At 43.5% G+C, this 21,835-nt stretch overlaps 1 protein-coding gene across 4 annotated transcripts in view; it reads right to left on the bottom strand.

Annotated features, from left to right (window-relative positions):
- Nucleotides 1–21,835, bottom strand: part of HAL (histidine ammonia-lyase) — a 34,119-nt gene that overhangs the window by 4,862 nt on the left and 7,422 nt on the right. The window contains exons 10-21 of one of the 4 annotated variants that reach the window (XM_044941476.2): nucleotides 20,167–20,214; nucleotides 19,136–19,283; nucleotides 18,282–18,377; nucleotides 18,129–18,187; nucleotides 17,149–17,229; nucleotides 15,779–15,844; nucleotides 15,295–15,460; nucleotides 12,509–12,643; nucleotides 10,718–10,826; nucleotides 10,549–10,618; nucleotides 7,479–7,623; nucleotides 5,496–7,167 (exon numbers count right to left, since the gene is read on the bottom strand). In XM_044941476.2, the coding sequence (XP_044797411.1) occupies nucleotides 7,139–7,167; nucleotides 7,479–7,623; nucleotides 10,549–10,618; nucleotides 10,718–10,826; nucleotides 12,509–12,643; nucleotides 15,295–15,460; nucleotides 15,779–15,844; nucleotides 17,149–17,229; nucleotides 18,129–18,187; nucleotides 18,282–18,377; nucleotides 19,136–19,283; nucleotides 20,167–20,214 (1,152 nt within the window). In that variant the 3' untranslated portion in view covers nucleotides 5,496–7,138. Of the gene's footprint in view, nucleotides 1–5,495; nucleotides 7,168–7,478; nucleotides 7,624–10,548; nucleotides 10,619–10,717; nucleotides 10,827–12,508; nucleotides 12,644–15,294; nucleotides 15,461–15,778; nucleotides 15,845–17,148; nucleotides 17,230–18,128; nucleotides 18,188–18,281; nucleotides 18,378–19,135; nucleotides 19,284–20,166; nucleotides 20,215–21,835 lie in introns of those variants that run through there. The other 3 variants (XM_044941478.2, XM_044941477.2, XM_044941479.1) reach the window with 3 other exon arrangements.

The raw sequence follows: 21,835 nt of genomic DNA, 5'->3' as shown, positions 1-21,835 counted from the left end.
CTGTCTAGGTTGGTCATAACTTTGCTTCCAAGAAATAAGCATCTTTTAATTTCATGGCTGCAGTCACCATCTGTAGTGATTTTGGAGCCCAGAAAAACAAAGTCAGCTACTGTTTCCACTGTTTCCCCATCTATTTCCTAAGAAGTGATGGGACCGGATGCCAAGATCTTAGTTTTCTGAATGTTGAGCTTTAAGCCAACTTTTTCACTCTCCTCTTTCACTCTCATCAAGAGGCTGTTTAGTTCCTCTTCACTTTCTGCCATAAGGGTGGTGTCATCTGCATATCTGAGGTTATTGCTATTTCTCCCGGCACTCTTGATTCCAGCTGTGTTTCCTTCAGCCCAGCGTTTCTCATGATGTACTCTGCATAGAAGTTAAATAAGCAGGGTGACAGTATACAACCTTGACATATTCCTTTTCCTATTTGGAACCAGTCTGTTGTTCCATGTCCAGTTCTAACTGTTGCTTCCTGACCTGCATATAGATTTCTCAGGAGGCAGGTCAGGTGTCAGGTCAGAATTTTCCACAGTTTATTGTGATCCACACGGTCAAAGGCTTTGGCATAGTCAATAAAGCAGAAATAGATGTTTTTCTGGAACTCTGTTCCTTTTTCCATGATCCAGCGGATGTTGGCAATTTGATCTCTGGTTCCTCTGCCTTTTCTAAAACCAGCTTGAACATCTGGAAGTTCACGTTTCACGTATTGTTGAAGGCTGTTATCACTCATTTCAAGTGGATAGAGCCTAAATCAATGAGTCTTTACTGTATTCAGGATAGATCAAATCAAGAGATCCCTCGTCAGAAGGCTAAAGGTAACAGTGCCCGTTGCTATCGCTGGCTAGTAGCGCAGAGTCTCTGGAGCTCAGCTCCTCACGTGCTTGGTGAAGAAGCTGAAAGGGTGTGGGAAGCGCATGGTTGCTGTGGGTGATCCCTCCCCTGTGACTGGTCTCCTAGTTAACAGTGGGAGTCTGGGGTGCAGGAGATAGCTAGAAAGGCCAACACTAAAGATTAGGTCTGTCCTAGAATCCAAGCCTGGAGAAGGAAATGGCAACCCACTCCAGTTGTCTTGCCTGGAGAATCCCAGGGACGGGGGAGCCTGGTGGGCTGCCGCCTCTGGGGTCGCACAGAGTCAGACACGACTGATGCGACTTAGCAGCAGCAACAGCAGAATCCAAGCCATGCAGAAGTATATCCTTACACTTAGGAATAAGCAAGTGAGAGAGTCATTTCCTAGGCAGGTTGATAGAGAGTCTAGGGGTCCCCAAGGAGAGAGGGGTCTGGAATTCTCAAGGAGGAAGAAAGGACAAACTTTTTTTCTTTCTCCACATTCCTTAGGATTATACAACAATAATGTATCCTGCCTAAGGACAATTTTTGGATTAAACCTTCTGTTATCTTAAAGTGTTAATTATGGGAGTAGACCTGGTCTTTACAAGAATGTATCTTGCCTGAGGACAGTGTTATCTTAAAATGTAAATTATGGGAGTAGGTCTGATGGTCTTTACAACTTCCAGACATTCTTTGGATTATATAACCTCATTGTTAACACTAGCAAGCGGGTACTCTTACTGCCCCCTTCTGATGCCTATGTCAGAAGCTTTCTCTATCTCCTTTATACTTTAATACAACTTTATTACACAAAAGCTCTGAGCGATCAAGCCTCGTCTCTGGCCCCGGATTGAATTCTTCTCCAGGGGCCAAGAATCCCGGTGTCTTCGCGTGATTCAACAACAACCTTTCACAAGTTAAGCGCTTCTTATTTTCCTTCTGTGTGTGCTTAGTTGCTCAGTCATGTCCAACTCTTTGTGACCCCATGGACTGCAGCCCGCCAGACTCCTCTGTCCATGGGAATTCTCCAGGCAAGAATACTGGAGTGGGTTGCCATGCCCTTCTCCAGGGGATCTTCCCAATCCAGGGATCGAGCCCAGGTCTCCCATATTGCAGGCAGATTCTTTACCATCTGAGCCACTAGGGAAGCCCATTTTCCTTCTAGGAAACATTAACTCTAAATAAGTAGCATTCTTGCCTTTTTTCAAAGAAACCAGAAGAGGATGCCCACCTGAAACTGCCATATTCCTCCCAGACCAGTGTCCTACAAGCCCCTTGCAACTCATGAAAACTGGCTAGGAACACAGAACCTCAGCCCCACTCCACATCTACTGAATCAGAATCTGGCCTTAACAAACCCACAGGTGATTTGTCTGCCCCCTTGAGTCTGAGAAGGGCTGCGGTCTAGACCCTAGCCACACATGGTGCCTCAAAACCTCCATTTGCTTTTGCTGCTCCAGACCTCGCAGCACCTTTTCCTGTGCCTAGAGTGCTTTCCCTTCTTAATGTGGGAAATCGGAGCTAGTCCCTCCCCATGCCCACCATGCTCCCATTCCTCTGTAAGCGCCTCTAGGGCATTGCAGCTGAACTGTCTTTCTCTTTAAACTGTGTGTTAGGAGAGGAAAGAGCCTGGTCATGTCCCCTGGATCTAGTACAGTGACTGATTCATAGGAGGTGATCAATGAATGAAGTAATGAATGGCTGCACAAGCATACAGATGGTCATAGAGAAAAGTACTTATTAAAATACAGGCCAACCCAGGAATGAAGTGTTAAAGAAAGTACTTGTTCCACATATTGGAAAGAGCATATGAATTCCTTAATGTAATGTCATTTCTGTAATGTAATGTCATCACTGCGGATGGTCATTACAGCCATGAAATTAAAAGACGTTTGCTCCTTGGAAGGAAAGTTATGACCAACCTAGACAGCATATTAAAAAGCAGAGACATTACTTTGCCAACAAAGGTCCGTCTAGTCAAGGCTATGGTTTTCCCAGTAGTCATGTATGGATGTGAGAGTTGAACTATAAAGAAAGCTGAGCACAGAAGAATTGATGCTTTTGAACTGTGGTGTTGGAGAAGACTCTTGAGAGTCCCTTGGACTGCAAGGAGATCCAACCAGTCCATCCTAAAGGAGATCAGTCCTGGGTGTTCATTGGAGGGACTGATGTTGAAGCTGAAACTCCAATATTTTGGCCACCTGATGCGGAGAGCTGACTCGTTTGAAAAGACCCAGATGCTGGGAAAGATTGAGGGCAGGAGGAGAAGCGGACGACAGAGGATGTGATGGTTGGATGGCATCACCAACACAATGGACATGGGTTTAGGTGGACTCCAGGAGTTGGTGATGGACAGGGAGGCCTGGCGTGCTGTGGTTCATGGGGTCACAAAGAGTTGGACATGACTGAGCAACTGAACTGACTGGATGTGATGTCAAAAGATGATGCTTATGGGGAAGTAAAGATAAAACGTAACAAGAAACAGTGTCATGAATGGGTGGAAAGGGGCATTGCCATCCTTAACTTGGGAGCTTGGAAGGATTTTGATGTGAAGGAAAGGCTCCAAGGTAGGGGATCATGAGGGTGTTCAGGAGGGGGCGGGTCTGAGTCCTCCTCAAGGTGGGTACTGGGACTGTAACGTTGACTCAGTTTTCACGAGACTTGGCATGTCAGGCTCACTCGTTGGAACTTCATTCTTAAAGTCATGGGAGGCCACTGCAAGTTTTTGACCAGGTTAGGACCAGGACAAGTGTTTGTTGTAGAAAGAAGAATCCGGTTTTAGTCAACACAGTCAGATATGTGCTGTGTGAGTGGACTCAGGAAAGACACCTTAACCAAGTCCTTTGGTGGAGAGAATAGGAGGTATCAGGTGCTAGAAGTCCGGATGAAAGCTCTCAAAATGGCACAGTGAAATATGAACACCCCTATATGACCATGGCTTGAAAAACAAGGAAGCTTATTAGCTCCTCCTTGGAAGCTCACAAGAAGGACAGGCTTCAGGACTGGTTATCCAGCAGTTCAGGACCCCTGAAGCCCCAGAGTCCTTCACCTGCTCCTGCTCTGTCTTACAGTGTTGGGGACACCCCAAAGCTAGGTCCCCCCGGTGTGGCAGTCTAGCAACAGTCAGAGGGGCTGTGCCTCCTCATTCAGGTCAAGCAGGACAGGGAGAAAGCCTGCTCTCAGGAGAGAAAGAGTTTTCTAGAAGCCTCTGTTACTGACCAGGGTTCTTGGCCTCCTTAGCTGATGGAAATTGACCAGAGGCCAGACAAGAAATTCAGGCAGGGTTTTACTAGGGCTCCTGTTGCAGCAGGGGTTGCGGGGAGGGGGAGGGCGAGAACAATCAGCAGTGTCCCCTGTTCGCTGGCTCTCTGAGGGGTGGGGGCAATTTGTTCCTTATATGGAGTGAGGGTAGGGGTGTGTCCAGAGGTTGGCCAGAGGAGTGGCTTAGGTGGTGGTGGGTGCAGGGGACATGTCCAGTACCCTGCTTTGGCTAGCAACCTCCTTCTTTTGCTCCAGGCTCTTTAAAAGTTGCAGTTGGGTTTTTTTTTTAATCTTTTTGCAGCTTTTGTCCAGAATTTGTCCCAACTGACTATGCACATGGTTCATTTTAGTCCCATGTAGTTTCTTTGTATTTTATTGTTCAAGAAAAGTGTGTCCAGGTATAAACATTGCAGTACTGCCACAAAGGGTCCCAGGACCCAGGCCTGTCTCACCTCCAGTAAAATTCTTCTGTTTCATTGGCCCACGCTGTACCCCCCCTAATATCTCTTGAACTAATCACCCAGTAGAGGGAACGGGACCATCTTGAGACAAACCAGGCCTGTGCCCTGAGCTGAAATGAGTTTCCTCCAACTCTTTTTTTTTTTGGTATAATGTTAATGTTAACATTAAATGTTTACATTTAATAAATGAGTACCTTCAACCAAAGTAAACTCCCAAGTGTAAAATGATCATGCTATTCATGAGATAATTAGAAGCTTTAATAAAAAATAACTCAATGACCAGGTTCAGAAATGAGACACAGCTTTAAGTAGTAATGAAAAGTAGCTTCTTTGGAATTTTTCAGGTTATGTGTGGAGTTTCATGTATGTGGTAGGTTGTTATAGCAACAGCCCCAAACCACATGCCCTCATGTGTTACTCTCCCAAACTGATGTGGGCTTGACACGTGACTTGCTTTGGCCAACTGGACATTAGCAAATGTGGCACAAAAGGAGCTTGAAAAGCCCTTGTGCTTTCGGTTTTTTTCTCTGGCTGCCCTAAGAGAGCAGGTAAAGAAGCCCAGGTGAGCTCACCTGCATGAAAATTCACGATGCCTCCAGCTCTTCTGGGCTCCTCAGTGGGAAAGAGAGAGAAAGAATGTCTACCAAATCAATCACATTGTCTAAAGACACTTTGTACCATGTGAACATTCAGTGACAAAAATCTTACACAAATGTAATTAACTGCAATTAGAATAACCTTTCCCTGATGAGGTAATATGCTGCTACTGCTGCTAAGTCGCTTCAGTCGTGTCCGACTCTGTGTGACCCCATAGACGGCCTCCCACCGGGCTCCCCCATCCCTGGGATTCTCCAGGCAAGAACACTGGAGTGGGTTGCCGTTTCCTTCTCCAATGCATGAAAGTGAAATACATTGTTATAAAAATCTAAGAATACAGCAATGACATAAGACAGTAAGACTTAGTTTATTCCACATTTACCTTGAAATTCCCTTGAGGGCACAGTTACAGATCTGTATAGAAAACTCAATAACGAAGGGCCCCAGAGGACCATCCCTGGCAACCAGCACACCCCACAGCAAAGTGACAAACAGCCATCAAACCACTGGGTTCACTTGCTCCACTGCAACTTGTGGATAAGAATGAATAAACTGCATTCCTGTGTCCACATTTCAGCAAAGAACAGCATCAAGAACCACCTTTCTACAGGTCTACAGGTTCCTCAGCATATTTTGGTTTGTACCTCTCTCTCCACCTTTCCTGTAGACAGGTTGCAATTAGGAAAAACTGCTGTGAAATCCATGTTGGACGCATTTTAGGCTGTCATCAGGTAGGAAAGCGGGCAAGCATGTCTGCCCTTTCCTTGACCAACTGCAGTCGTTACAGCCATGGTTTCACTGCACTTGGAAAGTGCTTTGCTCCTGTTTGCACAGAAGGGTGCAGAGTCATAGCCTCAGGGAGTCAAGAAGTCATTAGATTCATCCTTCATTTGGACAATTACACTTAAGCCTTCCCAAGAGGTCCTTTATCTTCTTCAGTGGGGAGGGAACAGACTGAGTAACATTCTGAGGCCCATCTGATCTCTCTCACCAGGGCCTTGTTTTAATGATTACCATCACAGAGAGGGGGTTGATTAACTTCTAAACATCAGATTCCTTACCTGTGAAATGAGGAGGCTTCTTATACTAGGTTATTACAAGAACATGAACAAAGTACTAACACGTAATAAGGCAGCAATAACACTAACCTCCTACTACAGTTTAAGCATCTGAATCCTTTCTTTGATATGCATAGTGACATCTGATAAATATGAAACAGTTCATTGAGAACCCCTCTAATAGCAATCTTTCTATTCATTCCTTAACTCCTTGACGCAGAATCTCTTGTTGACCAATTGACTATTCTTTACTACAATTCAAATAATAAAACAAAAAGCAGCTTGAGAACAAATTATGACTTAAAAAGTGTTGTTTACAAAGACATATTAAGGAACATTCATCATATCATGGCTTAGTATAATCCACCAAAGTTAACTAGAACTTGTCAAAGCAAAAACAAAAAGAACAACCAAAAACCAAAACAAAAGAAAGATTCACAGAAGTCTAATGTTTTTGGAAAAGAATGCCATCAATCTGTTTCAAGATTTGAGTTCATCTAATGTCAAGAGTCAAACATCCACACAATTGTGGTTACTCTTCTCACCCTTAGGAATGAGTGACCTGTAGATATCGTTTAGAAATAATTAAAGTGCTATAACCTGGAAACATTGTTTACATCTCTAACTCAGGTCAACAAGAACACAGTACTAGATTTAGTAAATGTAATATTATCACCAGCCTAACCAGAGCAGGTATTATAAGACCCAAACTATATAACAGATTGATACGCCTGAGAAAGTTCTCAGGTCTCTCCTTCAGCATAGTACTATTTACTGTAAAATTAAGTGCTGTCTAATCTGCTAACTTATGACAAAAAGCATTAAAGATCCTCAGACTCTGGGATCTTGGTAGATTTCTTGTGCAGAAATTCCAGTGAAAATGCTGTTGGAGAAACAGGTCTTGATTCTGGAATATGCTCCATTCTGTATTTTTCAATGTATGGTGCAGCTACTTCCCAGACCTGAGACACAAGGACAGAGCAAAGTATTGACAACATTGTTTTCACATGCATAAACAACTTCATCTGAAGTCAAAGCATTATCTCTACCTGACTAGATACACAGCAACTGTTTGCTTGCTTTTATCATAAGCCATTTGACACTTGACCTGTCAATTCGTTTTTGGTTGCTTTAACAGCTTTTAAAATACAAAGTTCAAAATGTTTCTAAAGTGACATTAAGGTTTTCAGCTGTTTGCTCTTCTAAAGCAAAACAAGCCAGTGAACAAACAAAACCTAGAGGATTCAGTATGGGTGGAATTAAGGAAAGTTACCCAAGGGTGGAACTGTGTGTTTTCTGAGGCAAGCCTTTAATGATAAGAGGCAGTGGATCTCCTCTTTGCCCCACTTCCGCACCAATGCACTCTGTTCTTTGGACCCTTGTTCCTCAGAGCATGGCCCCTGCACCAGCAGCATCACCTGGGACGAGTCAGAATGTCAGCCCTACTGCAGACCTGCTGAATCTGATTCTGCATCTTAACAAGATCCCTGGGAAAGCCACGTGCTCTTTACAGTTCAAGAAGCACAGCTTCATAGCCTTGTTCAGGGTTTACCTCCACCGGCCAACTATTCCCTTTCAAGCATAACACCTTCTCAAATGAAGATCCAGTTTTTAGTTTATATTATAGATGCGATTCATGGGGTCGCAAAGAATCAGACACGACTGAGCGACTGATCTGATCTGATCTGATAGCTGCTTTTTATTCGGTTGCCCCTGATAGGAAAGGAGCATTTCCTATTTGTTTGTATTACCTTAGAAAATGTATTCTTTCGAAAGCGACCCCAGGGACTGTAGCCCGCCAGGCTCCTCTGTCCATGGAATTTTCCAGGCAAGAATACTGGAGTCAGATGCCATTTCCTTCTCCAGTTTCAAAAGCTAACCTCTTTGAAAAGATATCTGCACTTCCATGTTCACTCCAGTGTTATTTACAATAGCCAAGGCAAGGAAGCAACCTAAGTGTTCACCATCAAATGAATGGATAAAAAAACTGTGATACACACACACACAGAGTGGAATACTATTCAGCCATAAGAAATAAGGAGCTGTTGCCATTTGCAACAACACAGATGGACCTTGAGGTCATCATAAGTGAAATGTCAGACAAATATCATATGATCTCACTTGTATGTGGAATCTAAAAAAATAAAATAAAATAGCTCATAGATACAGAGAAGAGGTTGGTGATTACCAGAAGCAGAGGGTGGAGGAGTGGGTAAGAAATGATTTGACAGTAGTCAGAAGGTACAAACTTCTGCTTATAAAATCAATAAATCCTGGAGATGCAATGTACAGCTTGGTGACTATAGTTAATAATACTGTATTGTATATTTGAAATTTGCTAAAAGAACAGATCTTAAAAAGTTCCTATCACAAGAAAAAAAATAACTGTGTGGTAATATTAAAAGACGCTTACTACTTGGAAGAAAAGTTATGACCAACCTAGATAGCATATTGAAAAGCAGAGACATTACTTTACCAACAAAGATCCATCTAGTCAAGGCTATGGTTTTTCCAGTGGTCATGTATGGATGTGAAAGTTGGACTGTGAAGAAAGCTGAGTGCAGAAGAATTGATGCTTTTGAACTGTGGTGTTGGAGAAGACTCTTGAGAGTCCCTTGGACTGCAAGGAGATCCAACCAGTCCATCCTAAAGGAGATCAGTCCTGGGATTTCTTTGGAAGGAATGATGCTAAAGCTGAAATTCCAGTACTTTGGCCACTTCATGCGAAGAGTTGACTCATTGGAAAAGACTCTGATGCTGGGAGGGATTGGGGGCAGGAGGAGAAGGGGACGACAGAGGATGAGATGGCTGGATGGCATCACCGACTCGATGGACGTGAGTCTGAGTGAACTCTGGGAGTTGGTGATAGACAGGGAGGCCTGCTGCTGCCGCTAAGTCACTTCAGTCGTGTCCGACCCTGTGCGACCCCATAGACGGCAGCCCATCAGGCTCCCCCATCCCTGGGATTCTCCAGGCAAGAACACTGGAGTGGGTTGCCAGTTCCTTCTCCAATGCATGAAAGTGAAAAGTGAAAGTGAAGTCGCTCAGTCGTGTCCGACTCTTAGCGACCCCATGAACTGCAGCCCACCTGGCTCCTCCGTCCATGGGATTTTCCAGGCAAGAGTACTGGAGTGGGGTGCCATCGCCCTCTCCGAGACAGGGAGGCCTGGCATGCTGCAATTCATGGGGCCGCAAAGAGTCAGACATGACTGAGGGACTGAACTGAACTGAATGGAGGTTAACTAACTGTAATAACCATTTTGCAATATATATAGAGATCAAAACATGTTGTACACTAATATAATGATGTATGTCAAGCATATTTCAATTGAAAAAAGGCTGAGCTCTCTTCTAGCACCAAAGCTGGCAGCAAGCGAGGAAATTCCCCCTCAAAGGGTATGGGGACCACTTACAAATGACAGGAGTGAAGGTCAAAGGAAAAAACTGTTCTCAAGAGCAGAGCAATAGTTCCAAAGGAAGTCAAGCAACTCTAAGGGACATGATAGCTACAAATTACTGCAGAAGGTTTAAAGAACTTTTAAAAATATATTTTAAAAATGAGTCTGCATTCTAGGCATCTGTCCCAATTAAACAAGTCTGTAGTCAATGGAACCAGAGGGAAGAAGCAGTAAAGAGAACCCGTATCTCACCCAGCCTGATGAGGAGGACACACCAGTGCAGGAGGTAGACCCAGAGCCCTTTGAATAAAAACTCGGGAAGTTTGTTTTCCCTTCAGGTCTGTGCAGTTGCTGGACCAGGTGGGGGCAGCATTACAGAAAAAGAGTGTACTTTTGAATAAAAGAGAACCTTCTTGGTGAGGAGGAATCTATGAACTTTCATCTTATTTTCTCCCCATGAATACTTGTCCCAAAATTCTATTTAAAATTCATTTCAGCTCCTAATTCTTAGACAGTCAATGTTTGGATGCAACATGGGGCATTTGTGAGCTTGTCAAATAGCTTCTTAGTGGCCTTAAAAGTTGCATGAGTACCTTTTGGTTCACTTCCAAGAAATAGCCAGGAAACAGAAGAATAAGAGAATGTTTCTCTACTCCCCACCCCCACCCTGCTTCCCCTTGTGGTGGGGTGATTTAGTCACAAAGTCATCTCTGACTCTTGTAACCCCATGGACTGTAGCCCACCAGGCTCCTCTGTCCACGGGATTTCCAGGCAAGAATACTGGAATGTGTTGCCATTTCCTTCTCCAGGAGAATCTTCCCAACCCAGGGATTGAACATGGGTCTCCTGTATTGCAGGTGGATTCTTTACCAACTGAGCCACCAGGGAAACCCTGCTCCCTCTTAAAGACCCCAAACTAAAAAACAAGGCAGGCAGCCCGCTTACCTTCTGCTCTACGAGCAGCCTGTGCGCTGCCTCGATGTCTGGGGCCATGAAGCGATCTTTTATCCAGGGCCTGCAGAGAAAGCACGTCACACCATCAGCCAACGTTAACCGCTGCCAGGGTCCACAGTTCTGAAATGGTGTCACTTTCCAGGGATCTGTTTGGTTTTACCTCACAACAGAGCGCACCAGGTCATAGACCTTCTCCAGTGGAGTGGTGGTTTTCAAGGGGCGGAGGAACTCTATGCCCTGGCAGGCTGCAAGAAGCTCGATGGCCAACACTGAAACAAGGAAGGACAGGGGATGGCTGGTTAGACTGTGACTCCAAGCTTGAGGGGTATAAACCCCACGCAAGCTGCCAGCCAACTAACGGATAGTTGGTTTTCAGTCTATCGGCAGAATGAAGCTGCCTTGGTATTTGTATACCATTTTAAATCTACTTTTCTAACCCCTCGGCTGCATCTTTAATGCTGAGAAGGGGAGGACTACCCAGGTAAATCAGCTTTCTCCTTCTCCCTTAAGCTGATCAAGATGGATAACCTCTGTTTCCTATTTCCACCCTTGTGTAAATTTCCATTTGTCTTCAGTCTTGCTGTTCCCTATGGCCTGAAATACCTGGCACATACCCCTTCATCAGAAGACTGAAGGAGTCAGTGAATGAGCAGATAAATCTTTGGTTGCCACGGAACTGTTTCTCTAATGTCTATTTTAAACCTTCAATTTCAAAGGCTCCCAACAAGACCACATAGGGAGGATGAGAGAGTGATGGATAAAGGGTGCAAGGTTTCTTTCTGGAATGATGAAAATGTTATAACGTTGACTGTGGTGTCGACTCACAACTCTGAGTATATTCACAGCTCTACTAAAACCCACTGAACTGTACAAGTTAGATGGGTGAATTGTATAGTATATGAATTATACCTCAATAGAACTGTTGCCCGCCCCCCAAAAAAGGATACTCAACTCTCTTACATTTATCTTAAAATAATGCTATTTTGTCAGCCAATTGCTTCCAATACAGTTGCAAAGATTGAGGAATTTAGAGAACAATGCCTAAAGGAAGGCAGTTTCTCTTTAAGAAACAAACAAGCAGTGATTAAGAAGGCTGGAATACTTTGACCCAACATTGCCCCACCTGTGAACTATCTTTGCCAAAAACTGCTGGAGCTAAATCTTGTCAAGTCTTTAGGACCAACTGCAACCCACAAGAAACGGGACAGAACAAACGTACCACCACAAGCACGCTCACAGGTAAATCAAGAATGTCAGTCTCTCAGAAAACTAAGCTGGTTTTCAAACTAGTCAATGACATGAATTTTTTTAAAAAAAAGGGGGAGTAAATGAAAAGAAGCTTAAAACCTTGACCACTAAATTTAAAGAGTGGGTCTCGAATTTTGGTTTGAACAAACACTGGAAAGACACTGAAATAATTGGGCAAATTTGAATATGTACTCGATGATACCAAGACTTATTGTTGATTTTTGTTGGATGTGATAATGGCAGTGGGTAAGAAAGCAAACGTTTGTATTTGAGAGAGAGAGTGTGCAGGAAGAAAACACGATGACAGGGATCAGCTTGAAAATGATTGAGAAATTTTTTTAAGAAATGAAGTATAATGTATTAACTGTTGAATTAGAGTGAGGTGTATATGAAGGTTTATGGTACTAATCTCTCCACTTCTGAATGTTTTAAAATTATTTCATTTTTTTTTAAAAAGCCAACTGATGAACTGGCTTAGCCAGAAAATATGGATTCTTAATCTTCAGCCAGCATCAAAATCACCTATAGGGCTTGTTAAGTGCAGATTGTTTTGGTCTCAGAGTTTCTGAGTCAGCAAGTCTGGGGCAGGCCCTGTGTTCCCAGGTGATACTGATGTTCTGATGGGGATTCCATTCTGAGGACCATTGGCACCTAGGAGCTCTAGGTCATCAGTGAGGCCTGCATTCCAGCTGGCTGGGGTTACCTTGCTCCACATGCTCAATGACCCTGAGGGCCTTCCTTGCTGCCCATCCTCCCATGGAAACGTGATCCTCCGTGGCAGCGCTGGTGGAGAGAGAATCCACGGACGAGGGGTGGCACAGAGCCTTGTTCTCAGAAACTGCAAGAGGCCAGAAACTAAGTTAGGAACATATTTTTGTTCCTAATAGAAAAATGTGCCAATGACACATGGCTCCCCAAAGTGCTCCTCAGTGCTGGATACCCTCTCCAGGAGTTCATGGTCATTATCAAAGAACTAGATGTTCCAAAGTTACTTTGGGAAAAGGAAGTCATGTGGGTTTTTTTTTCCCCCTCAAAGTAAGAGGGACTCTTAAAATTGTAGGGAGTTCTGAGATGGGACTGGGAAGGGAACCCTCATATTACAAAGCAAAGCTGAAAATACTGCAAGCATTTGGCATGCCAGGGAGACTAAGCGAAAAAAGAAGTGATGGTCATTTCCAGGACTTGGAGGAGAATCTGGTTATGTCAGCAGACGAGGTGGGATGGCATTTGTAGGTTGAGGCTGGACCCACAGACCTTGAGCAAGAAGATTTAAAATTGAAACTGTCCAATGATGACATAAGTGGATGTACTCAGTTTAAGCAAGGGCTCGATGACAGCTGGGGATGTCTTGGAGATGTGGGGGGGAGTCTAGAGTTGGGCCTAGGTTTCTGTCTTTCAAACTTGATTGCGTGTGAGTCGCTCGGCCTTGTTTAAGTGCGAATGTTGCATTTCAGGTGGGGCCTGAATCTGCTGTTCTAACAAATTCCCAGGTGATGGCTGTATTTTTGGCCGGGGACTATAACTTAAGCACCAAGGACCTAGAATACAGAGTTCCTTCTTCCCAGCTTCAGAAGCCAGTAAATGTCCAAGTCAAGAGTTTTTCCCCCACTTTTCTTTATGACCTATGAGAGCAGCTTTGAGTTCTTTTCTATGCTATAGGGTATCCAGGGATAATCCAGTACAAACTATAGTGATTCACTCATCCTATTTTGCCCAGAACGTTCAGGTTTCAGCACTGCAATATGAATCACCTGGTTTGGTGGAGCTTGTTTAGAAAGGTAACTTACAAGTGTCCAGAAAAAAAAAAAAAGAAAACCACTAGTTTAATTATAATGAGAGCAAGCCAAGCAACTTCAAACAGCTAGGACAGCGAAACACATTCAAAGGAGACGCCCCAACTTCACAACATTCTCTAAAAATCAATGACCACCCCACCATGTTAATGTGGGGGCTTCCCAGGTGGTGCTAGTGGTAAAGAACCTGCCTGCCAATGCAGGGTACATAAGAGATGAAGGTTCAATCCCCAGATCAGGAAGATTCCCTAGAGGATGGCATAGCAACCCACCCCAGTGTACTTGCCTGGAGAATCCCATGGACAGAAAAGCCTGGCAGGCTGCAGTTCATAGGGTTTCAAAGAGTTGGCCATGGCCGAAGCGACTTAGCATGCATGCGTGTTAATATGAAAGGTCACTGCCTTTTAAAGGGATTTTTTTAGTAAGGAAGTAAGTGAGCAGATAGAAGATACTGGACAGAAGATGAATTCAGTGGCTCTTTGTTAGCTGTGTTGAGTCTAAGTGTGAGACTTAGCTGAAAAAGTGGTGAGGAATAATAGTAACAACTAATATTTAGTGCTTACGGTATGCCAGACATAGTTCCAAGGCTTTCCATGCATTAATTCATTTACTCCTCAGAACAGCCCTATTAGGTAGGTTTTTCACCCCCATTTTACACAGGAGTAAACTAAGGGTCAACAGGATTAAGAGACTTGCTCCACATCAAATTGCTGATAAATGGGTGGAGACAGGATTCAGACCCCGAGGCTATGCTCTTACTGAACTGCCATGCTATCCTGCCTGTTGGGTAGGCTTGCCAAAAAAATTGCAGATGCTTAGTTAAATTTGAATTTCAGACAAAAAAATAATTTTTAGTAACAAATAATGTGCTGAATAATTCAAATTTAACTTCAATAAATTTATATTAAGTGCATCCTGCATTTCTGTTTGTTAAATTTGGCAATGATATTATAGGATTAAGTATTGATCAAAATGAAATCTTCATTAATTGAAGTCTGAGCATAGATTTGGGAGCCAAAATTAGTGGGTTTGAACTCTGCCTTATTTCTTAGTAGCTGTGCAATATTGGGTACGTTCTTTACCTTCTTGGATCTTCAAATATCCATCTGTGAAAGAGGAAATAATAGTACCTGCCTCTTGGTATTGTTTGACAATTAAGGGAGTAAATATAAGTAAAGCCCTTTGTGCCAGGTCCTGTTCTGATGTTATTTTTCTGTACCTTACAGTCTTGAATCAGAAGTCTGCTATTTTCCAGCTCAGTTTTCATAGAGGGCATCTTGCTTCTTATAAGCATTTTTGTGTGTTTAATCACATCCTTATGTTTTTAGTAAAAGTTTCACCAGTAGCTATAAACATCTTTGTCTTTTTCCTTCTGATATTCTTCAAATTGAGATTAGGGGAAAAGCCACAAAAAGGAAGTTCACATGTGGTATCACATTGCTTCCTACAGAGAAATCATGAAAACCTCCCTATTTACAACCTCATTAGTGTATTATTACATTTCAGTATAATGTTGCTTAGGTTTTATTTTATATTTTTTCTCGAAACATGCTTTTGTATTGAGAGAGGTAGGATGCACATAGAGGTGGTGGAAAAGTTAGATCTCATTCAAAGACAGAATGTGAAACTTTCAGGTAAAATGGAAAGACCCATAAATGGATGGACTTGAATTCTGGTCAAAAGGCAGGGTCCTTACCCAGGGCTGCAGAGGTGCAGTGGGCTATCATGAATCCAGAATTCAGACCACCTTCAGCCACCAGGAAGGCAGGCAGCTCGCTAAGGGAGGGGTTGCAGAGCCTTTCAATTCTTCTTTCACTAATTGCGGCAAGTTCATGGACACCAATGGCCAAATAGTCCAGGGCCTGAAAGAGTGTCTCAATTAGGTTGGCCTATACTGGAATATGGGCTTCCCAGGTGGCGCTAGTGGTAAAGAAGCTGCTACCAATGCAGGAGACATAAGAGATGCAGGTTTGATTCCTGGTCGGGAAGATCCCCAGATGAAGGAAATGGCAACCCACCACAGTATTCTTGGCTGGAGAATTGCATGGACAGAGGAGCCTGGCAGGGTACAGTCCATGGGGTCGCAAAGAGTTGGACATGACTGAGGGAGTGACTAATGCTTTCACGCATGTTGGGATATGCTTTCAGGGTCAGGTTAGGAGCAATTCTGAAAAGCTTACTTTGGCTGCATATTCACCATGGAAGTTTCCTCCAGAAATAGTCTCTCCCCTGCTGGCAAAGACCATCTTTCAAAATCGGTTAAGGCTTCTGCATAACACTTGCTGAAAACTTGGAGCATAAGTCTCTCCCTAATCGCTCATTTTTAACATTGAGGTGGCAGCCCTTGTAAAAAGCCAGGGTGGAGATAAGGAGAGTCTTTGCACAAGTAGGTGTTGACATACAGGGATATAAAGGTACACGAAACAAAACAGAACCCAGCCTGAAGTAAGCATGTCGGAGAAGCCACACTGAACAGGTCTAGTGAGAAGCCTCACACAACTGCTGTCTGCTAGCCCGGGCTGTGCACGGCTCTCAGGGCTGCTCATCAGTACTTTCTCCAATGTTAAGAACTGAGGCAGACGTGAGGGAGAAGAAATAGATTCCTAAGGGGTTGGATGGTCTTTAAAGGCAGTGCTGTCTCTGTGATGACTTTGCCAGTATGACTCCTGACTGATCACATCAAATTATAAGGAACTAAGTCAACACAGAACATTTTGTAGCAAAAACAAGGTGGCGCTGAGAAACCCATACTGTGAAGGAAAGGAGCGCTCCATCCTTAAGACATGGAGGCATTCTTACACTTCTCTGTACAAACATGGGAACACTGATTTGAGTAAAGTGGCACTAGTGGTAAAGAACCGGCCTTCCGATGCAGGAGACATAAGAGATGTGGCTTCTTCGTGGGTCAGGAAGATCCCCTGGAGGAGGGCATGGCAACCCTCTCCAATATTCTTGCCATGGAGAATCCCATGGACAGCCTCGTGGGCTATAATCCATTGGGTCGCAAAGAGTCGGACACAACTGAAGTGACTTAGCACTCACTCACCACATCAGAAATAAACTCAGGATGGGGAAAGTCATAACTCTGATCAATACTTAGGTAAATGTTAAAAGGCTTCTGTGTAGTACACCAAAGTATCACTGAACCCCAGAAAGGCTTCTATAAATGCCATGGTACTCAGGGTCTCCACAATCACACTTGTGATGTAGGTCTTCATCCTTCTACCAACAACCTCAGCAATGGGTTTTAGGGCAAATGCCTTCGTGAAACCCTTCAGCTGATGCTGGAAATATCCCCTTTAATCTTTCATCCATCAGTTTTGGAAGCACAGCCTGTTAGACTCCAAACCTGAGGCAAGGTTCACAGACCTGTTTCTGCCACTTATCAGCTCAGATCTACAGCTGATAGAGGCATTTAACCTCAGAGCCCAGGCATTTAGTCTATGAAATGGAGAACCAGAGAGGTTATACAATTTTAAGATCTTCATCAGATCTTAAAATTACCAGCTGAAATTCTGTAATTACAGCTTAGTAAGCAGTTAAAAGATACAGGGTTATCTGTTGCACTGTTAATTTCCGTGGTTATGATGTTCTTCACAAATGCTATTGTGTCATTCACCACACCATGGACCTAAAAGACAATATCAAATGAGTTAATTCATGGAAGACACTGAGTCTGGTGCCTGTCACATAGTCTGATATTCTTATTAGAACAGTAAGAACGTTTAAACTGGAATTTATTCTTACTGTAGAGCTCATATGTCAATCATTCCCCACAGACATTTTTCAGTCTAGCTGAGCTAGAACCGAACTTGTTGAGAAGAAGGAAAAGAGCATAAAATGAAATGAAAATAAAAAATTAAGTTTCATTAAATCATGTTCATTTAATTTATTCTATGGAGAATTCTTCAGTACACTATGGCTTGGAACTTGGTACAGCCTGAAATACTGTCTCAGTCTTGAGATGAGGTTAGCTCCTTATCCTACTAATTTCTATTTGCAAATGAGTTATAACATCTGCAATACACGTTGCCTCACTACAGTTTAAAGTTAAAGTTAAGACTCACAGATTCATTTACAATGGTTTATGTCTGCCTGTTAAGTGCAGATAGATCTAATCATGGATATGCCCTCGAATTGTGGTTGGATTTTCCGATATATCCCTGGAAGTTCTAATAGGGAGAACCAGTAAAACTCCATTGACTGGTTAGGATGATATTATTAATAAGAATTTTTTAGAATTTTTTAAACTTAGGGCACTAAACCTAAACAACAAGCTGTCTGTTGAACTTCTCTACAGGGTGGTTGAGCAAAGCAATTCAAAGGGAAACAAGCAACTTACCATAGAGAAGAGAGACTTCATAATAATTGGACAAATGGGGGTATATATGATATACATCATTTTTAATAGAGGCCGTAAAGAAATCTGGATTACCATTAACATTACACAACTTCCTGACACCTTCCTCTCTTTCTATCGCTATCTCAAATTGGGAGAAAGAATAGAAACTTGTCAGGTTTTTTGTCTACCTGTGGACAGCAGCGCAAGGTGTATGCATCTTGAACACGATCGCAGAACCTGTGACTTTCTACGGAAAAGGTAGAGGGGATGGCAAGGGGCATGTTAGCAATTCTTTGCAATTATTTTCAAAAGCAAATAAGTTCAAGTAGGCATTTCCAGACCTGCTATTTCAGATGGGTGGTGATCCGAGTCCAAGAGGGACCGAAACCGAAAAGCAACTTCAACTTGCCCACGATGAGGGCGAACAGCATGAATGTCTAGAATTGATGAAGGAGGAAAAGTCTGAGCAGTTCTTATATTGAGTGAACTACCATCACTGGCACAGGACCGTCCACTGTGCTGACCTGGTCCTGAAAAGCCCCAGGGCTCCTTAACTATTGCTCAGAATTAGAAACTTAACTCCAAAAGCAAGATTTTCTGTATTGACTTTATTCTTTCTACTTTAAAAATCTGAATGCAAACTATGAGTTGAGCCCCCAGGGAACTCAACTCAAGACACTGGGCCTACCCTGAAAAGATTTAGGCTCATAACAGAAGGGAGCTCAGTGGCCTAGTTTAATTAAGTCATTTTTAGACAGGTTTTTTTTTTTTTTTTGGTCCTTCTACATATAAGAGTGGAGAGTCCTTCAAAGTCTAGAAAAGCTATCACTTGTACAATTTTTCTCTCCCGATTTTCTAATGGGCACTAGCTGTAATTCCACGCCAATTCTCAAATCCTGCCAACAGATCCTTAAGACAACAAGTAGTTTGATGGGAATCAGAGCTGGTGGTCTGGGGCAGGTCACGTAACTCTCTGGGTCAACATTTGTCTGTGAAACGTGGTTGTTTCAAGGATCAAGTGTGGCATAACTGAGATGAAACTGCAGCAGTCCTGCGAATCCACAGGCACTTGGATTTTCTTCTTCCCCACCATCTACCCCCGCCACCCCCATGTCCAAAGACCTTGACCATCCCATCCCACCCCCACCCAGCTCTGGCTGAATGAATAGCAAACAAACAGTAGAACCATGCTGACCAGTATCGAAGGCTTTGGTGGTGCCCTTGAGAACCTCGAGGGTCAAGGCTGCCACTATGTCAGCTTGCCGAGCGATGGCACCGGCTCTCTCCACAGCCTCACAGCCGAGCGAGGTGATCATCTGCGTCCCATTGATGAGCGCCAGACCCTTCGGGTGATGCAAGAGACATTTCCTAATGCTTTTTGTTGTAACAAGCACTGCTTTCGCTTTCCTATGATGAAAATTTGCCTTCAGCTGAATGATGTTGATTCATGGTTTCTAAAGTGCAGGGCGGTCATGCTTGTTGAACTACTCAAGGATGAGTGTCATCATATAAAATTTGGCAAATGGAATAGCTGTGAATAGTTTCCCTGTCATGAAGCAGCAGTGGAGTTCCAATGTAGACAGCATATAAAACCTTTAGCTCTTCATTATGCTGTATTTCAAGTTCTCATCATTACAGATAAGACACCTTGAAAAATTTCTGATCTGAGGCTCTTAGAGCATCCTAAGTGATGTTGGTTTACAGTATCATTCAGGGATCCTTACAGATCCTGATTAGAAGTTTAAGTTCTCCTGTAAAAGAATCCCTGAGCATCTCTGTACTGGAGAGGCTTTTCAGTAAATAAGGGAGAACCCTTTCTTCAGTGACCAACTTAAGCAACTGCTGCTGCTGCTAAGTCACTTCAGTCGTGTCCGAATCTGTGCCACCCCATAGACGGCAGCCCACCAGGCTCCCCCGTCCCTGGGACTTTCCAAGCAAGAACACTGGAGTGGGTTGCCATTTCCTTCTCCAATGCATGAAAGTGAAAAGTGAAAGTGAAGTTGCTCAGTCATGTCTGACTCTTAGCGACCCCGTGGACTGCAGCCTACCAGGCTCCTCCATCCATGGGATTTTCCAGGCAAGAGTACTGGAGTGGGATGCCATTGCCTTCTCCAAACTTAAGCAAACATGGAGGCTATGTTTAAGAAACCAGTGAGGCTGATATTGAGACTAAAAGTAGCGCATAATGATTTGTTAAAAGGAACAACTTTTCCTTGAGTCTCTTACCTCTTTTGGTTTCAAAACAATTGGCTTCAATCCATGAGCTGCGAGGACCTGTAGAATGATTTAAACAGTGAAAATGGGTATCAAATGAAATACCAGCATATTTCTAACTTCATGTAGAATCTAATAAAAGTAAGCTCAAAGGTCTGTCTTCTAAAAGATTAGACCTACGTAAATTTGCTCTGTTCATCTTCGCTGATCTATTCTCTAGTTCTGTTCTTTAGTCTGCAAGCAGACTTAGCTTTTGAATAACTTTTGTACCTAAAATTATCAGAGGCTAGTGTATACAAAATCAATCCTGAATATTGGGTTCTAGGCCCTTTGCATTCAGTTTGCACTTTAGTGATTCACTTTTTTTTTTTAACTACTGCTTCTGAGCACATGTGTACATCCAGATGCAGATGCTCCAAGGCTGGTTCCTAACTCTGCCCACACTCCCTGGCCTCTAGAGCTTGACCTAAAGTCCTCCACCCTCATCCTACTTATCTGAACACCAGCAGAACCTCACGCTATCAGAGCAGGGCTTCTCACTTGTATGGCATATGTGTGACCACCAGTGAAGAGCGGAGTGTATGGCCTAAGAGATAGACACAAAATCCTCAGAGGAAATGGGCAGAATAATCTTCCTCTGAAATAAAAGAAGTGAAAGCAGTCACTAGGTTAAGATTCTTCTAGGGAAGGAGCAGCAGGGAAGAAGGAAGACAGAGGTACCACAATCATTTTCACAGCTTATTAAAATACCAGTCGCATGTCTAATTCTGTCCTGGATGTGGGTCTGAGGGTAGGAAAAATGGAGACAGACAAGTTCAAGGGCAAATACAGTCATAGGTTAAATACAGTCTTAGGCAAATACAGTCATAGCACATAGGTTAAGTGCTCCAGGAGGTAGGAAGTGGGTAAGGTCCAGTGGAAAATAGTCACATAAGATGCTGGGGGAGCACACAGGAGGGGCAAAAGGAACTTGGCAGTGGTAGGGTATAGGGAAAAGAAGCAGAAGAGCAGAGAAGGAAGTTTCTCAGAGGGCTTAGCAGAAACAGGAAGAGAAGGGTGGACATGACTGGCCCCTCCACCTCGGACACAGCATGCTCCAGCTGCAGGGCACCTCTAGCTTCTGTGATGTGCAGTGTTGGTGGGGAAGGATTTGGGTGGCTGGGGGTGTGGCAATATGGCAATAATATGTCAAGACTCTTGTAGGCCACTTTCATTTTAAACATCATCCTAAGGACAATGAGAAAAATGACAAGTTTTGGCCAGGACATGGTCAGAATTGCTGTGTGAAGGCGGTTGAGGGGGATGCTGGACGTAGAGAAATAATCAAGATTAGTGTGTAAAGAAGGAAGGTGATCTGGAACTCAAACCCTTAGAAAGACCACCTGTTCTCTTGACTTCTTCCTCCTTGGGCCTCTGTCCCTGGACTCAGTGTTAGGGGACCTCCCAGCAAAAGGTCAGAGATGACACTTCAAACAGTTATTTGGGCTGCTCTGACAACCCAGGGACCAAACCCACACCTCCCACAGCTGGCAGATTCTTGACCATCTGAGCCAGCAGGAAAGCCTCAATGAATGTATAGATGAATAAAGGAAACTTTAAAGCTTTGTCAAACCCAGGCCCTTCTGACTGACCACCAGGATGACAGCTTGGATGTGGGGGGATATGGAGTCTCCTTTCCAGG

This window comes from Bubalus bubalis, chromosome 4 (assembly GCF_019923935.1).
Source record: "Bubalus bubalis isolate 160015118507 breed Murrah chromosome 4, NDDB_SH_1, whole genome shotgun sequence".
Classification (NCBI taxonomy): Eukaryota; Metazoa; Chordata; class Mammalia; order Artiodactyla; family Bovidae; genus Bubalus; species Bubalus bubalis.
The sequence above is the reverse complement of the archived record's forward strand: the minus strand, read 5'-3'. Positions and strand labels throughout refer to the sequence as shown.